Genomic DNA, 18169 nt, shown 5'->3' on the forward strand with positions numbered 1-18169 from the left:
TCCACCCCAGCTATTAGCAACCCCGTCATCACATTGTAATTAGAGATACATTATACACACACACACACACACACACACACACACACACACACACACACACAATATTCCTTTATGTGTATTGTATATAGACACAGGATCATAGATCTAGAACTATCTAGCCCAATCCCATTTTATAGATAAGGAAACTGAGACCCAGAAAGGTGAAGGGACTTGGCCAAAGTCACATAGCGTTAGTGTGAGGATTTGAGACCAGTTCTTACATGTTGTCTTCAATTTCTTCTGACCACCAAGATCAAGCTCACATGGAATGTAATCCCCAATCTGAGTGCTGTGCCCTATTCAATAAATGCTTGTTGATTAACTGATAGATATCTATCAGAGTAAGCCCAAATTAAAAGGGGTCAATGAATGAGTGGGAGGTGAGGGAGTGGAGTGGAGGAAGGGAATATAAACCACTCTTTATAAGAGTTTTACAAGAATAGCACGTGTTCTGGAACAACTATACACTGATGAATCCATTCCCCAGAGTATGGTTACTATGTCTCCCCTTAGGCTTCTAAGGGTAATGTTAGGGTGCTGGGGGAGGGGCAGGATATCTTTTTTTTTGGTTTTGTTTTGAAATTCCATTTTATTTTCAGTTCCAGATTCTGTTCCTCCCTACATTCCGTCTTCCACCTTGTAAATGCACATTTCTCTCCTCTAACACCACCACCATTCTGGGCTGGACCCTCATCACCACGTGTGTAAACTATTAACATAACCTTCTGGTTGGTCTCCCTCCTTCAAGTCTTCCCCATTCCATTCTATGGAGGCCATTGCTAGTTTCTTGATCTATGTCTTGCCGCTGGACTCTGATGACTCTAAGCTTAAATCCAACTCACTTGCCAGTCAAGACGTCATCCTCCTAATGTCATTGGCCCTCTTTGAGATGGAAGGACCAACACAATAATATTCCATTAGATTCATATACCATAATATGTTCAGCTATTTTCCAGTTTATGGACACGTCCCTTAATGTTCAGTTCTTTGCCACTCAAAAAGGTATTGCTATAAATATGTGTGTGTCCTTTGCCTCTTTGATTTCTTTGGGGTATAGATCCAGTGGGGTATAGACTCAATAGGTCAAAGGATTGTTCAGTTGTGTCTCACTCTTCATGATCCCATTTGGAGTTTTCTTGGAAAAAAAAAAAAAGTAGCTTTTTACATGTAGTTCCCAATTGCTTTTCTCATTGAATTGTTTGACTAGTTCACAGTTCCACCAATAGTGCACTAATGTACCTGTTTTCCACCAGTATTTATCACTTTCCTTTTTTGTCATTTTTTTTTTAATTTAACTTTTAACATTTATTTTCACACAATTTTGGGTTACAAATTTTCTCCCCTTTTATCCCCTCCCCCCCCAGACCCAAGCTTTCTAATTGCCCCTGTGACCTATCTGCTCTCTCCTCTATCCTCTCTCCCTGCCCTTGTCTCTGTCTTCTCTTTTGTCCTGTAGGGCCGGATAGCTTTCTTGACCCCTTAACCTGTATTTCTTGTTACCCAGTGGTAAGAACATTACATTTGGTCCTAACACTTTGAGTTCCAACTTCTTTAGCTCCCTCCCTCTCCACCCCTTCCCCTTGGAAGACAGGCAGTTCAATATAGGCCATATCTGTTTAGTTTTGCAAATGATTTCCATACTAGTTGTGTTGTATAGGACTAACTATATTTCCCTCCATCCTATCCTGTCCCCCATTACTTCTATTTTCTTATGGTCCTTTCCCTCCCCATGAGTGTCGACCTCTTATTGCATTCTCCTCCCCATGCCCTCCCCTCTATCCTCCCCCCCACCCTGCTTGTGCCCCTGTCCCCCACTCTCCTGTATTATGAGATAAGTTTTCCTATCAAAATGAGTGTGCATATTCTTCCCTTTAATGGAATGTGATGAGAGTAGACCTCATGTTTTTCTCTTGCCTCCCCTCTTTATCCCACCACTAATAAGTTTTTTGCTTGCCTCTTTTATGAGAGATAATTTGGCCCATATAACTTCTCCCTTTCTCCTCCCAATATTTCTCTCTCACGGCTTGATTTCATTTTTTTTTTAAGATATGATCCCATCCTCTTCAATTCACTCTGTGCACTCTGTCTCTATGTATGTGTGCGTGTGTGCATGTGTGTGTGTGTGTACTCCCACCCAGTACCCAGATACTGAAATGTTTCAAGAGTTACAAATATTGTCTTTCCATGTAGGAATGTAAACAGTTCAGCTTTGGTAAGTCCCTTATGACTTCTCTTTGCTGTTCACCTTTTCATGGTTCTCTTCATTCTTGTGTTAGAAAGTCAAATTTTCTTTCCAGCTCTGGTCTTTTCATCAGGAAAATTTGAAAGTCCTCTATTTCATTGAAAGACCATTTTTTCTCCTGAAGTATTATACTCAGTTTTGCTGGGTAGGTGATTCTTGGCTTCAGTCCTAGTTCCTTTGACTTCTGGAATATCCTATTCCATTCCCTTCTATCTCTCAATGTAGAGGGTGCCAGATCTTGTACTATCCTGATTGTATTTCCACAATACTTGAATTGTTTCTTTCTAGCTGCTTGCAATATTTTCTCTTTCACCTGGGAATTCTGGAATTTGGCCACAATACTCCTAGGAGTTTCTCTTTTTGGATCTCTTTCATGCGGTGTTCTGCAGATTCCTTGAATATTTATTTTGCCTTCTGGTTCTAGAATCTCAGGGCAGTTTTCCTTGATAATTTCATGGAAGATGATGTCTAGGCTCTTCTTTTGATCATGGTTTTCAGGTAGTCCCAGAATTTTTACATTGTCTCTCCTGATTCTATTTTCCAGGTCAGTTGTTTTTCCAATAAGATATTTCACATTATCTTCCATTTTTCGAATCTGCGCGGTATGTTCTGAGATATCTGTCTTTCTCATAAAGTCCTTAGCGTCCATCTGTACCATTCCAGTTTTGAAAGATCTATTTTCTTCAGTGAGCTTTTGAATCTCCTTTTCCATTTGGTTGATTCTGCTTTTGAAAGCATTCTTCTCCTCATTGGCCCCTTGCACCTCCCTTGCCAACTGAGTTAGGCTAGTTCTCAAGGTGCCAATTTCTTCAAGATTTTTTTGGTTCTCCTTTAGCAGGGAGCTGATCTGCTTTCCATGCTTCTCCCTCATCCCTCTCATTTCCCTTCCCAGTCTTTCCTCCACCTCTCTAACTTGATTTTCAAAATTCCTCTTGAGCTCTTCCATGGCCCGAGCCCATTGGGTGGGCTGGGACACAGAATCCTCGATTTCTGTGTCTTTGCCTGATGGCAAGCATTGTTCCTCCCCATCAGAAAGGAAGGGAGGAAGTGTTTTTTCTCCGAGAAAATACCCTTCAATAGTTTTACTTCTTTTCCCTTTTCTTGGCATTCTCGTCAACCAGTGACCTGACCTCTGAATATTCTCCTTACACCCACCTCGCCTCCTGGTCCTCCCAGCCAGCGTTTGGGGACTGAGATTCAAATGCTGCTTCCCGCCTTAGGGTTTTTGGCGGGGGCAGGGCTGCTATTCAGTGTGAGAATTAAGATCAGGTGGTCAGGGGCAGAGCTGCCTCCCTGGCTCAGTTCCCTCCGGGGGTTTATGCATAAACCTTCCACAATGGATCCAGGCTCCCGACCGTTTGGGGAGCCCCTGTCTGTAGCCACCTCTCAGCTTCTATCTCCTGGGGGGGCCCGAGCCACCGGGGGCACCCCACTCCCTTCTCAACCCGCCAAAGGGACTCTCTCACCTACCCCCGTCAGTCCCCTGTTGGTGGGGGGGCTTGTAACGTCGCTGGACATCCCGTCTCTGGAGCCTTCTCGGATCTGTACCTCTTGGAGCCTCGGCTGCCACCGCCGCAGGTCCGGGCTGGGCACCGCGTCTGCGGCGCGACGGACCTTTTGCGAGAGGTTTGCAGGTCCCTCTGTGGGTGGGGGGACCCACGTGGCCGCTGGAGATCCTGTCCCCGTAGCCCTCTCGGATCTTTTCCTCACGATGTCGGTGCCGCGGTAGGGCTGCTCTCTGCTCCCCGTCCCGGCGCCCAGTCCACGGCGCGAAGGACCCCCCGTGAGAGGTTTGCAGGTCTCTCTGGAACAGAAATCTCCCTCGCTCCAATATTCCATGGTCTCTGGGTGCAGAATTCGTCCTGGGTTAGTCCCCTCTGCCGTTTTGTGGTTTGTGGGTTTGGAGCTATGTGTATGTGCCAGGATATCTTTTCACTGTCATTGTAAGCCCCCGCTAGTGTGCTTCCCCCTCTTGATTCCAGTTGATATAAAGTAGTCAGATTTAATTAGCTTTTTAAAAATGTATTTAGTGTTGTGGTGTAGTTGGTATAAAACCTCCCTCCTCCCTCGAAGTAAATGACACATTCTTTCACCAGCTCATACAAAGTTGAGGGGAAAGTGGGCTCAGGATTCGGAAGCATTTGGCAAAAGGACAATCCATAGCTGCTAGAAGTGCTGTTTTCGGGAGTTCTCAAAATGTTTGCTTTGAGTATGATGTAGTTTTCTGTTCTGGGATCTTTGTTTTTTTCCTGCTGGGCTCTTTACTGAAGTTGAATCTATATCCAATCTGTCCTTGTCTCCCAGAACAGACACTGCTATCAGCTGTAGATGCTGAGAGGAAAGCAGGAAGTCCCACATCCTCCAGACCCTTAAAGTTCCCAAGTTCTTTCTTCAGTCAAAGTGGAAGGAAGGGAGGTTGAGACAAGCCCTCGAAGGGCTTCCTTCTCAGGGATTTCTCTAGAATGCTCCCTGCCTCCTCACCACTCAGTGGAATCTCCAATTCTAAATAGCTCCATAGGTACATACAAGTCCCAGAGACAGTGATGGAGTCTTAAATTAAGCTGAGCAAACTTCCCCTCATGCTCATGAAGTTATATTTCTGTTCCCTTCATACCTAGTGAACTACTGAGATATTTCTTATTCGATAACTATATTAAGCCACACTAACTCTAAACTGTGTCCTCACATAGGAAAAGGTGGAAAAGAATTCAACCATCACTTTAGGGAGTCCAGGAGAGAAGGAAGATGACTTCAGGATGGGGGAGAGTTAGGTTGAGAGGACGGAAGGGAATATAGTTCTGAGAGAAGAGCTGTAAGCTTCTTGTGGGGAGGAGCTTCATCATTTTTTGTCTTTGTCTTTTATCCCTGTTACTAAGCATGGGGTCACACACAGGCTCCTTGTACATAGGAACACAGATTTAGAGCCATATGGGACCTGAAATATCCTTTAGTTGTAGGCTCTTAGATTTAGAACTAGAAGAAAATTTGGAGGTTACCTAATCTAATCTTACACTCATTTTACAGATGACAACACTGAGGTGATAATGAAAGAGAGAAACAAGCATTTATTAAGCACCTACTATGTGCCAGGCACTTGACAATTATCTTGTTTGATCCTCACAACAAACTTGTGAGATAGGTACAATTATTCTCATTTTACAGTTGAGGAAACAGAAAAACAGAAGCAAAGTGACTTGCCCAGAGTCACATAGTCAGTATCTGAGGATGAATTTGAACTCAGGTCTTCCTGACTCCAGGACCAGCACTCTCTTCACTGTGGCGCCACCTAGCTGCCCCTAAATCACTTTTTCCAAGATAATGCAAGGAGCTGAAGTGAAATTAGAACCCAGAATCTTCTCATCCAGCCACCTTTCCACTGTTCCATGGTGCCTGTAATCTAACCTTTTCATTTTGCAGGTTTCATAGAAGCCCAAAGAGTTGGTGACTTGGCACTGTCACAAAGGGGTAGAGGTCAGATTCAAACGTGGGACCCCAACTCCCAGTCCCACTCTTTTAAGCATTGATTAAGAATCTACAATGGGCTAGACACTGGAGATCAAAGACAAAAGTGAACTGGAACCGTCTGTCCTCTCTGAGTTTCTCTTCGATGGAGAAGAGACCATATGCACACAAATAAGTCTATCAAAAATAAATACAAGGGGCTTTGTGCCCACCTGCCTCCCCAAGCAAGGCTCCTTGCTTGCAGCCACCCCAAATTTTAGGTTCTGAAGCTCAGGTTGGGTGAGATGACTGAGTCCCTTTCAAACCCACTCAAGAGGTATTTACTATGAGATTACAGAACCTAAAGCAATAACTGCCTTCAGATACCTTGGGCAGAAGGACTAGATCTATCCCTCGACTCTGGCTGACCTAGAACTCGTTTACAGAAGACGTAAATTTCAGTTCCCTCTAAGAGAGAGCTTCCTTACAAGGAGGATTATCCGAAGTTGAAGGTGGAGGGGCCATGAATAGGAAGAAAAATTCCTTGATGTGTGTGTGTGAGTGTGTGTGTTTATATCTCTGTCTAGCAGCCCTCCCCCAAACCCCACATCTCAGGCCCCTTTGTACCTCCAAGCCCCTGTATGAGTTCGGGGAGATTTTGTTGACAGCTGAAGGGGATTCCTGGGGAGCCTGGCAGCAAGGCTTCAGGGATCTCCCCTCCCCTGAGGGCCTGAGGTGGGGGAAGGGGAGCCTTTTAGTTAGGGATAGGACTAGATGACCCCCACTCTACTCTCCTGATCCTCCTGATCTAACCTCATTCAGCCCCTCCCTCTAGGGAGTGGTGGATGGGGAAAGGGAGCAGCCTGAAAACCTCCTACCCTAATCATAGGCTCACACACTGAGAGGTGGCAGGGGCCCTGGCTGTTATCCTGCCCGACTCCTTTGTTTTATAGAAAAGGAAATTGAGTCTTGGAACCAGGATATGAATCCAGGTCCTCTCCCAATCCAGTGTTCTTTTCAAAGCCCAATTCTGTGAACTCCCAACAAGACTGTCAACACTTATTAAGCACCAGCCATGTACTTGGGACCATTCCTTCCCTGCAGAACTTATATTCCATCAAGGGGAAACCACGTACACACACACATATACATATACGATATATGCAAAATCAATTCAAGGTAATTTGTAGGGAGGTACTACAGGCGCTGGCGGAGAGGGAATCAGGCAAAGCCTCATGGAAGGGGGAGGGGGCAGGAGCTGAGCCTGGAAGGATGATTGGGGTTCCAACAGGCTGTGGAGCTGGGAGAGGGGGACAGTGCATTCCAGGTATGGAACATGGCCATGTACAAACTAGACACACAGCTCCAAGAAAGCCAGTCTGACTGGACAGGGGAGTGCAGAAAAGGGAGGAATGTGTGATAAGGTTGGAGACCTGCTTGTAACAGGCTTTGAATGGCCCACCTGGGAAAGGCAGGGCTCTCCCCGTGCTGAGCCTCCTCCAGGCCACACTGGGTGTTCATCCCCAGCTAGTAGAGACTCCTGTCCTCAGACTGCTCAGACCTTTCTATCTGTCCTCTGCTGTACACCTAAGCATTTTCTTCTGGAATCCTCCTTATTTGCATCAGGTCTGAAACTCCCAAGGGCAAGGACTGTGTCATTTCCCAACTTTGCAGCCCAGGGCCTATTGTAGGTAAATAATATAGATAAACTGAACCACAGCAAAGCCCAAGGCCCTTCTGACTGTGACCCCAGGGCCATGTGTTAGGCTTGGCCAGGCAGCCTGACTCTGGTCCTTGGATCCTGAGGGCATAGCATCCTATGTCTGGAGCTGGAGGAGCCCTTGGAGGTCACCAAGTCCAATCCCCTCATTTGCAGATGAGGAAACTGAGGCTGAGAGCAGGGAGGGCATGCCCAGGGTGACTGAGCTGTCAGCGTCCAAGCAGGATCTCTGATGCCAAACCCTGAGCTCTGTCTACTGTATCACTTGGCTGCAGTGAGGCCTGGGCCTCAAGGAGACCAGGCTTCTGTCCTGGGCCTTGAGGGCCAGGACTAAAGCCTGGGCCCAGGTTCGGGCTACACACAGGCACTGATTTTGACCATCTCCTTCCTCTGGGGCTGAGCAGCAAAGGGCCTTCTTGGCAAAACAAACCAAACCAGAAAAAAAACGGTCTTTCTGTGGCCCATCTCCAGGACGTGATGACCTCTGTCCTCAGCTCTTATGCTCACCCTCCATCTTCCAAAGACCACGTCCCTACCCGTGCAGATGCTGCTGCCGATGTCCGATGTTCGGGGCTTCCATCCCAGCCAGAGCACCGCCCCAGCAGCCCTGGGGCCTTGCCCAGTCACTGTCCTCCTCCTGGGTCCTCGACCCAGCCGTAGACCAGGCCCAGGCTGAGGACGCTTCTGGGACTCTAGGCATCTGTGGGAGGAGGGAAGCAAGGGTGCCCCGGGTTCCAGCTCCAGCCTGGCCCTTCCCAGAGGCAGCTGAGTGAGCCTCGCTGGGCGCTGGGCACTGGGCGGGGGCGGGCACAGCCAAACCGCCCTAGCCCGCCTCTGGCAGCCTTTTCCTTCTCCTCCCCCAAATCTGGGGGACCAGGAGCAGACTCATGCCGCCTCCTGCTGGAGGCAGGGAGAAACCCCTCAATCTTCCGGCTCTCCCAGAGCCCAGGGCGGGGCTCTGCGGCTGGCTCGGGGTTCCTGGGTGGGACGAGAGCATCCTTTGGTCGGTCTGAGCTCGGTGGACTGAGGACCCCACCCTCCGAGTGCCCCCTCCCCCCAGCAAAGGGCGGAATGCCAGCCTGACTGGGGGAACCCGCGGCAGAGCTCGCCCCCCGGCGGTGGACAGGGGCAGGACGGTGGGGGGGCCCTTCCCGCCTCCCCGCGGCCCCTCCCCCTCCTGACTCCTTCCTTGCGCCCTCCCTAGCAGCCTGAGCCGCGTTGTCTCTGCGGGGCCGCTGCGGCTGCGGGGGCCGGGGGGCTGCGGAGCTGCCGCGGGGGCTCCGCTCCCCGGGACCCCCGCCCGTCCAGGGGCACGGTCAAGGGCAGGGCCAGGGCCGCCACGCCGCGCCCCCGCCCCGTCTGGCTCCGCCCGCCCGCCCACCCGGCGGCCCCGCCGGGGATGCGGCGGAGGCGGAGGCGGAGGCGGAGGCCGCGGCTCTGAGGCCGAGCATGGCCGGCCCCGGCCCGACCTACCCGCTCCACCGGCTCGTCTGGGCCAACCGGCACCGGGAGCTGGAGGCCGCGCTGCACAGCCGCCAGGTGAGGGAGGCCCACCGGGCCCCAGCCCCGATCTCGCCCACCTGTGCCCCAGCCCCGGGCCTCCCCCCAGCCCGCTGACAGCTGGACCCGAAGGGCAAGGCTCTGGGACCCCTCTCCAAACTTTCCATCCCTGGGGGCGGGCCCCCTGCAGGTCCCCGTACCCTGGCTCACCACCAGCACCACCGAGCTCCTCTGGGTCCTCGGAGCCCAGCTCTCCATCTCATCCCTCCCCATTCCAGGTCGGGCGTTGGTACCAGGCCACCCTGTACCCTCCCCCTCCCTGCAGCCAGCCAGGCTCCATGATTACTAGGTTAGGCTTTTGACTTCCTCCGCCGGCCCCACAGTGCTGCCCCCTTGGCCGACTGTGCCAGCCTCTGGCTGAGCCGCCTCCTCACCAAGGCACTGCCTTCCTCTCTGCAGCATGACATCGAGTCAGTGGATCCTCGGGGTCGGACCCCCCTGGAGCTAGCTGTGTCCTTGGGGAACTTGGAGTCCGTGCGAGTACTGCTCCGGCACAATGCCAACGTGGGCAAGGAGAACCGCCAGGGGTGGGCAGGTACCTGATGGGGCAGCCACGTGTCCTAGGGGCCTTTCCAGCCTGACCCAGCTGACCTCTCCAATCTCACCTACTGCTTCTTCCCTTGACATCATCCCCAGCCAAGTGAGGCAGTAGGTCGACCTTGGAGTCAGGAAGATGTGGGTTTGGATCCTCGGATTCTTGCTAGCTATGTGACCCTGGGCTAGTGCCTTGATCTCTCTGGGTTTCAGTTAGCTTAGCAGTAAGATGAGGGCATTGGACATAATCCCTGAGGTCCTGTCCAGCTGTGAAAACATGATCTTTTGAGTGCTGGCCTGAGAGTCAGGAGACCCAGCGTCTCACCCTGCTCTTCCACCCAATTGCCTTCTGGCCTTCAACAAGTCAGCTCCCTTCCCCCAGGCCTGCTTGATCCTCTAAGGTGAAAGGATTTGAAACCAGGCGCTTTTGAAAGCCCTTCCAAGTCTGGCAGTTCTGGGAGCTCACTGTCCCCTTTGGGGACTTTCTCCTTCTCTGTATCTGTCCCTTGAGACTTTCATGGTACAGCTCAGATTCCAATGATTTTTCCCTTCCTCATAGCCTCCCTCCATGGCCAGTGTGACAGCCAACCCGGGAGCCAGCACTCAGGACATTAGGAATGCATGGTTGGGTGGCTGGGAAGGCCCTAGGCAGCATGGGCCAGATGAGGGTGGGGATGGCACTTGGGGGGGAGGTGGCAGATGCCCCGGTGATGGGCCTGCCATGTAGTCCTACAGGAGGCTGTCAGTACCGGGGATCCTGAGATAGTCCAACTGGTGTTGCAATACCGGGATTACCAGCGGGCCACGCAGAGGCTGGCAGGCATCCCTGAACTCCTCAACAAGCTTTGCCAGGTACAGGGGTGCAAGCTGGGCAGACAAGGGGGAGTTGGGCTGGGAGGGGGTGTGCCCAGTAAACATGGACATGGACAGTAACAAGACCCTTTTCTTACATCAGCAATCCTGACAGGGAGTCCAGGCAAGGCTCATTTCCCCATTTTACAGATGGGGAAACTGAGGTTCAGAAGGAAGTTAAGTCCCCTAAAGCCACAGAGTTTGTAGGTGTCTGGTCCTGATTGGACTTTTTCCTGAGAGCAGGTTTTGCTGGGAGAAGAGAGAGATTATTAATTGCATGTACACACACACGCACGTACACACACACACACACCTCTGCACCTCCATTTCTATAGGCTCAGGAGTTTACAAAGCACTTTCCTTATAGCCCATTGTATCAGGTAGTGATAAGATTTTTTTTCCATTTTATATCTGGGGACTCTGAGGCTTATAGAAATTGTCCTTTAACCAAAGTGTGATGAGGTAGGATGAGGACCCAAACTTGTCCTGCTGTATCCCACTGCCCTGCAGGATGAGAAGGGGCTAGATATTTCCTGGATGGGGCAAGATCGGGGAAAGGCCATGGAACTGAGGGGTGAGGCAGCTTGGTGGGAGAGATATTCTGCCACTTCTCAGTTTTCTGGTGGGACCAGCTCAGGACTGTGGAGGAAGGGGCCCAGAAAGTCACCTCCTCTGAGCTGCCTCAGGGTATCAGTCCCTGACAGCTGGGTACCTTCTGTCTATCCCAGGCACCCGATTTCTATGTAGAGATGAAGTGGGAATTCACCAGCTGGGGTAAGTGGATACTGGGGGGGGGGGGGGGGGGGCGGGACTGGGGTGGAGCAGGAATCCCTGCCCCGAAGCACATGGGGCTGATTGGCCAATGTAAGGGCCCAGCCCTGTGCCACTTGCCAAACTGGGCCCTCTCTAGCCCCTGACCCTATGCCCACAGTGCCCCTCGTATCAAAGATGTGCCCAAGTGATGTATACCGCGTGTGGAAGCGTGGCCAGAGCCTGCGTGTAGACACCAGCCTCCTGGGCTTCGAGCACATGACTTGGCAACGGGGCCGGCGGAGCTATATCTTCAAGGGCCAGGGTGAGAGAAAAGGGGAGACTGATGTAGACAACTCAGACCTGGTATCTGGTCCCAGGATGGGCTGGGCTCCCTTCCCCCTGCCCTCTCATCTGGCCCCATTCCTATCCCCTTGGAGCCTAGGCTGGTCTCATTGGCCAAGATCACTGACTCAAGCTCCCTCCAGATGCTGGCGCCCTGGTGATGGAAGTGGACCATGACCAGCAGGTGGTACGCACGGAGACCCTGGCACTGGCATTGCACGAACCTGAGGCTCTGCTGGCAGCCATGCAGCCCAGTGAAGAGCATGTGGCCAGCCGGCTCACCTCACCCATCGTGTCTACCCACCTGGATACCCGAAATGTTGCCTTTGAGAGGTCAGCCCAAAACTAGGAGAGAGGGATGGCATCCCAGACCTGGCTGTCAGGGAGTGCCTGGCTTAGCTGGCTGTGGGCAACGGCACCCAGAGGTCTGGCTTTGGCATGAGCTAGGTTACCCTGACTGAGTGACTTTACTTTTCTGTAACTCGGTTGCCTCAGCTGTAAAATGAGGAGTAAAAAAGCCACCAAAAAAACCAGAAAACCTTGCCCTACCTACCTTACAAGGTTGTGAATTTTTCTAATGAGAAAATGCTATAAAAAGGTGACCTTAAAAAAAGTGATTGATGAGATAAAGGAATAACTGAGAAAAAGATCAGTTTCCCCATCTGTAAAATAAAGGGGTGGAACAAGGGGACCTCTCCATTTCCCTTCTAGCTCTGTCTTTGACCCTCCACTTTACCCATCCCAGGGCCTCAGTTTTCCTATCTGTAAAAGCCAGAGGATTATACGTGATGGTCCCTGAGGTTGCTTCCAGCCCTGGGTTTCCCATCTTGGGATCCCTTGGAGCTGGCCAGTGCTAGCAGAGGGTGAGGAAAGGGGCTTCCCCAAGGGGGAGCAGTGTTCCCTGGCCCCTTCTATCAGGTAGAGTTCAGTTGCTGTCCCTGTGACGGAGGCTGGGCCTGGCTGAGGCCAGGAGAGAGGGATGGGCAAACTCCTGGCCTTCTACATTCTAGCCTACATTCATTTTTCCATAGACTATTTTCTAATATTATAAGCGATGAGCTTGAGGCTAGCCCAAACAAGTGGGGTAGCCTGGAAACCTCACCTCCTACTATAACATTGTTTCTGTAGGAAAGCAGGAAAGGAGTGGAGGAAGGATGGACTTGAGGGCCCAGGGAGAGGATCTCCACTGAAACACCTTGGTCTCTTACAGGAACAAATGCGGAATCTGGGGCTGGCGGTCAGAGAAGCTGGAAGTTGTCAGCGGCTATGAGGCCAAGGCAGGGAGTGGGGAGAGAACCTGGGGGGTGGGAGATGGGGGCAGATCTGGCCAGAGAGGGACCCTGTGGTGGGGGGATGGGGGCAGATCTAGCCAAAGAGCCCTGCTTTTTCTACTCTGACCCTCGTCACTACTTTAATCCCAGAGCTGACACCAGGCAGCTTCATGTGACCCTGGGCAGACTGTGGCCTCCTGAAGTAAAAATCCTGTCCTGTCTTCCTCTCAGGCCTGGTGTGAGGACCCCCCTGAGATGATTGATGGGAGGAGTGGCAAGTCATTTAATCTTCTGACCTCAGTTTCTTCATCTGTAAAATCAGAGCAGGACTAGATGCCTTTTCCAACTCTAAATTGGTTACTCTATGACAGGGCCTCAATCCTGAGGCCTGTCCTTCTGTGGTAGTGACTGCCACCACCTTCTGTCTCCTTCATGTGACCACCCCAGTAGTAGCTCAGACTTACTTTGGCCTGGGAAGAGGGGGAGAGGCACTGCCCCCGACCCCCTCAGCCCTTGCTCATGTGAGGGTCTGTCCACCCTGTTCCTCCCCACAGGTATACAGTGCCAATAATGTGGAGCTTGTGACAAGGACCCGGACAGAACATCTCTCTGATCAGGACAAGGCCAGGACCAAAGGTAAACCCAGGTGCGCCCACCTGCCCTCCACCTTCCTGGAGTAGGAAGAACCCTGGGCTAGGGCTCTCAGGCCCAGTTGGTTGAAAGGCTTCCTTTATTGAGGCCTCACTTGCCTCATCTGATGAATGGGGCTAATGAGAATAATCACAAAATCACAATGGAAGACCCAGCAGTGTGCGAAGCACTTTACAAATATCTTACTTGATCCTGGGAAGGAGGGGCTATGGTTATGCCCATTTTACAGATGAGGAAACAGAGGCAAGCAACATTTATGGAACTTGCCCAAGGTCCCAAAGCTCGTCAGAATTTGAACTCAGGTCTTCCTGAGTCCAGGCACAGTATTGTGTGTACCATGGTGCCCCCTCATGGCCCTTCATGATACCTCTTCTACTGAAGGAATGAAAGTGGCAGGAAATCAGACTTGTTTTCCAAAATTCAGCTGGATGTTCAGTTTCATATCAGAATCTGGGTGGTATTATATACCTGCCACACCTCCATCATGTCACTCACTGGTTTATTCAGTGTGCATTTATTAAGTACCTACTATATACCTGCAGATCCTGCACACACTGAGTTCCTGCCTCCAGTGAGTTTTAGTTCTACTGGCTGGGAAAGCTCCATGGCATTCCCCACTGCCCACCCACCAGTCTCATGCAGGGGCTGGGGGCCCTGGCAGGAGAGAGGGAGAGGGTGGGTCAGGGGCTGAGGTAAGGCTGCTCTCATGGGCTTTTCTGTTCACACAGGGGGAAAGACACCTTTCCAGTCCTTCCTGGGAATGGCCCAGCAGCACTCAGCTCACAATGGGGTGAGCAAGGGCTGGACAAGCCCATGACACCTTGGTCCATGGGTGGTCAGGGGAGCCAGGCTTGGTCCTGAGGAGCTCTGGGCCAGCGCTTGGGCCAGAGGGTTGGGTGTTGGGGTTGCAAAGGCTGAGTGCTTTTCCTGGGGTGGGCTGGGGCAGGCCCCCGTGCTGCAGTCAGCCAGTCCCACCAACCCCACCGCCATCTCCCCGGAGGAGTACTTCGATCCTAACTTCAGTCTGGAAGCACGGAACATCGGCCGCCCCATCGAGATGTCCAGCAAAGTGCAGCGGTAGGCTCGTCCTTCCATAGCCCCAGCCCCTCTTGGCCTGAGACTCTCCCTTCTCCTTTGCATGGCCCCCCAGTTCCACAAGTCTGTCTGGAGTACTGCTCTAGGCCTACCCTGGTACCCAGCTCTGTGAAGGACAGAAACCCTGAGACAGGAGAACAGGGCTGAGGGCCAAGCCTTGCTGGTTCAGTGGCCCTGGCCATTCTGGGAAGGTCTATCCCTGTAGCTTCCCTCAGGTCTGGAACTGACTGGGGTCTAGGGTGCAGGGTCTAGGCAAGTCTGATAGGCCAAGGCTGATCTGGCAGGTTCAAGGCCACCCTCTGGCTGAGTGAGGAGCACCCCCTGTCTCTGGGTGACCAGGTGACACCCATCATCGACCTCATGGCCATCAGCAATGCCCACTTTGCCAAACTTCGGGACTTCATCACTTTGCGCCTCCCACCAGGCTTCCCTGTCAAGATTGGTGAGGAGGGATGTAGAAAGGTGGGGTGGGAAAGAAGGGCTGCAGGGAATGGGGTTTCTGTTTGTGTGGGAGCTCTGACCATTCCAACCACTGTCACTTGTATGACATGGTCCCTCAATTCATTATTAAGTACCTACTGTTTGCCTGGTATTTTACAAGGGCTTGGGGATGTAGAAACAAAGGGAAACTTTCCCTGTTGCCTAAGAGTTTAGTCTGTCTAGGGGAGACAATATGTACATATATGGGCATGTAAAAGCTGCACACAAAATGGATGCAAGATAATGGCTGGGGTTCAGAAGAGCTCTCAGGAGCTGGCAAACATGGCAGCCCTCAAACATTCTACTGGGGGGTACTGCATGTAAATAACAAGATTCATACAAGACAGAAACAGAGCAGATGGGAGGTAATCTCAAAGGGAGAGGCTTTAGTAATGGGAGGGGGTGGAGGAGAAAGAGGAAAACTCATCTAAAAAGTGAAGGCTGTCCACACCTGTGCCTGGACTGAGGGTGAACCCCCAAGGGTGATGGGGCTGGGCTTCGTTTGGCTCAGGGCCTGGCCCTACTGTCCCCTCAGAGATCCCCTTATTCCACGTGCTCAACGCCCGGATCACCTTCAGCAACCTGTGTGGCTGTGATGAGCCTCTGAGCTCTGTGTGGGTGCCATCTCCCAGCCCGAGGTCCACAGAATCCACCTGCTCTGCTGTCGGTATAGCCTGGGAGGGAGGAGGGGAGGGTACCTGGTGGGGAGGACCCTGTTAGGTGGCTGAGAGAGTGATAAGGATTGAGATTTGTGTCTCTCCCTTCCCCAGGGAGCCCCTTTCCCTGTGAGGTGGACCCGGCTGTGTTTGAGGTACCTGAAGGGTACAGTGTGCTGGGTGCTGGACATAATGAGCCCCTGAGGGATGAAGATGATGATCTCCTGCAGTTTGCTATCCAGCAGAGCCTGTTAGAGGCTGGGACGGAGACAGAGCAGGTAAAAGACAGGGTGGGGTCCGACACCCAAATGCAGAAAGGCATGGTGGGGATCTCTGTAGACTGGAGGGGGCAGGCAGGGTGCTGTAGTCATCAGCTAAGGGACTCTTTCTGTTCCCAGGGCCTGGAGAGGGGTGAGCATGGGGGCCAGTCCAAAGTCTGGCCATCCCAGCACTCAGGAGCCCAGAGTATGAGTGGGATGGAGGGTCTTGGATGTGGGGTCAAAGTGAAGCAAGGGGCAGATCCTTGACCAAGAACTGTTCTCCTTCATTTCTCCTGCTCCTTTCCCTTTTCCCTTCCCCTTCCCCTTTCCTTTCCCCTTTCCTTTTCCTTCCCTTCTCTTCCCCTTTCCCGTTGCCCCTTCCCCTTCCCTTCCCCCTTTCCATCTTCCTTCTTCTTTCTCTTTTCCCTTTCCCCTTGCCCTTCCCTTTCCCCTTCCCCTTCTCTTTCCCTTTCCCTTTGCTCCTCCCCTTCCCCTTGGCTCTTCTCCTTCCCTTTCCTTCACTTCCTTTCCCTTCCATTCCCTCCTTTTCCCTTCCCTCCCTTCCCTTCCCTTCCCTTTCTCTTTCCTTTTTCCCTTCCCCTTTCTCCTTCCCTTCCATTTCCTTTCCCTTTCCCCTTTCCTTTCCCCTTCCCTACATCTTGCAGGTAACCATCTGGGAAGCCCTGACCAACACCCGGCCAGGCCCAGACCTCCACTCTCCCCCACCAGCCTATGAAGAGCAGTTGCAGCTGGAGCGGTGAGCCCCCCCATTCCTGAGGGGGTTTTTGGGGCCCTGTAACTCTCCTGGGGTGAATATTGTGGGGCAGTGCTGGGGGCGGGCCCATGGTGACACTGCCCCTCATCCTCTTACAGTCACCTCTCTGTCTCTGGGATTTGGGAGCTTGGGGGAAGGAGAATTGTAAGGAAGGGGTGGGCCAAGGCTATCTGGAGACACCAGGGGTGGGACCAGACATTTGTGCCTCTGGGTAAAGGTAGACTGTCTCTTCCCCTTATGGGTGTTAATGTTCATCAGGGACTTTGGACTTTATCTTTCTCATAGGCACCTTGACTTAGTCCCCTGTGAACCCCTTAGTACTGGGGAACCTGAGGAGTTTGGACATTAAAAGTAGAACCCAGGACATTTATAAAGGGTATAAATGGTACCATCTGGGCAGCTGCCAGTCTTTCTCTAGCTCTACCTCTGCTTTCCCCCTTCTCAGCTCAGTGTCCCCTGGGTTGGTTCAGTGGGGACCTCAAGACTTCTTGTGTGCTTCTGGGCCCTGGAGCCCCTCACTACAGGGAGGCAGAGAGATGTTCCTATGCTACCCAGTCTGTTAGCATCTGCTCCTTTCCACACCTTGGTAGGGCCCTCCAGGAGAGCCTGCTGCCGCCTTCAGAACCTGGGGGCCCAGGGTCCCCTCGCCTGACCCCTCATTCCCTGAGTCCCCCCAGCTTCGATGAACAGCTCCGCCTGGCCCTGGAACTATCCTCCCGGGAGCAGGAGGAGAGAGAGAGGAGGGGCCAGCAGGAAGAGGAGGAGCTTCAGCGGATTCTGCGGCTTTCCCTCACTGACCACTGAACTGCCCAGTCAGGATGGAGGGACACTGCCCAGGCCAGGCTTCACTCCTGGCTTTTATAATTTATTTATTTATAAACTGCTAACCCACTGGGGGAAGAGGTCAAGGGTCAGGGGTTGCCCAAGAGGGAGATGGAAGAAGGAAATAAATTAGAAACCAGCCTGTGGCTCAGCTCTGCTCTGTGAGACCTGGGGAGGGCTGGGAGGCTTCCTGTTCTTCATGACCACCCCACCCCCCCAATGTCCCTCTTCTCTTCCCTATTCACAAATGCTAACTGTGTGCAGGGCCAGGGGGATGGTGCACAAGATTTCAATGACTCAGCCCCAGCCCTCTGTGAGCCTGGCCTTCAAACAGGTGTCACTGAATTACTAAGCACTGAAAGTCACCCTCCAAGACCTGACACTGCATTCTCACTCGGATCAGGAGATGATGGGTGGGGTGGGCTGGCCTGCCTCACCCCCCCACCCCATGCCCTGACTTCCATCAAAATGTAAGGAGGGGTTCCTAGATGTAGAACTGAAAGGCACCTTAGACACCATCGAGGGCGACTGCCCTCATTTTACAGATGAGGAAACTGAGGTCCAGAGAGCTTGCAACCTGCCCAGGGTCAGCAGGCGCCTAGTCAGTGGCCAGAGTTAAAAACCCAGGCCCTCTGCCTCCAAAGCGCTCCCTTTCCATGGTCCCCAGCTGCCATGA

General features: G+C 52.2%; 1 protein-coding gene across 2 annotated transcripts; it reads left to right on the forward strand.

Annotated features, from left to right (window-relative positions):
• Positions 1 to 8665: 8665 nt before the first annotated feature.
• ANKRD13D (ankyrin repeat domain 13D) lies at positions 8666 to 17639 on the forward strand. 2 transcript variants are annotated; one of them, XM_072639271.1, is made up of 15 exons: positions 8666 to 8981; positions 9402 to 9537; positions 10264 to 10388; positions 11117 to 11162; positions 11320 to 11463; positions 11627 to 11816; positions 12694 to 12760; positions 13309 to 13390; positions 14134 to 14195; positions 14352 to 14482; positions 14785 to 14942; positions 15516 to 15647; positions 15751 to 15914; positions 16562 to 16653; positions 17262 to 17639. In XM_072639271.1, exons 1-15 carry the CDS (start codon positions 8892 to 8894, stop codon positions 17473 to 17475), a joined length of 1833 nt encoding a protein of 610 aa, XP_072495372.1. In that variant the 5' UTR covers positions 8666 to 8891; the 3' UTR covers positions 17476 to 17639. The 2 variants fall into 2 exon arrangements, with proteins under 2 accessions (XP_072495372.1, XP_072495371.1); XM_072639270.1 differs by having other exon boundaries at positions 8806 to 8981; positions 17117 to 17368.
• The last annotated feature ends 530 nt before the right edge of the window (positions 17640 to 18169 follow it).

Source organism: Notamacropus eugenii, chromosome 2 (genome assembly GCF_028372415.1).
Source record: "Notamacropus eugenii isolate mMacEug1 chromosome 2, mMacEug1.pri_v2, whole genome shotgun sequence".
Classification (NCBI taxonomy): Eukaryota; Metazoa; Chordata; class Mammalia; order Diprotodontia; family Macropodidae; genus Notamacropus; species Notamacropus eugenii.

Bases quoted from the DNA above. Each gene is read 5' to 3' on its own strand.
- ANKRD13D (XM_072639271.1), top strand. From the start codon at position 8,892: ATGGCCGGCCCCGGCCCGACCTACCCGCTCCACCGGCTCGTCTGGGCC. The intron at 9,538-10,263 runs GTACCTGATGGG...CCTGCCATGTAG, and splicing joins GAACCGCCAGGGGTGGGCAG to TCCTACAGGAGGCTGTCAGT. The intron at 11,817-12,693 runs GTCAGCCCAAAA...GGTCTCTTACAG, and splicing joins CGAAATGTTGCCTTTGAGAG to GAACAAATGCGGAATCTGGG.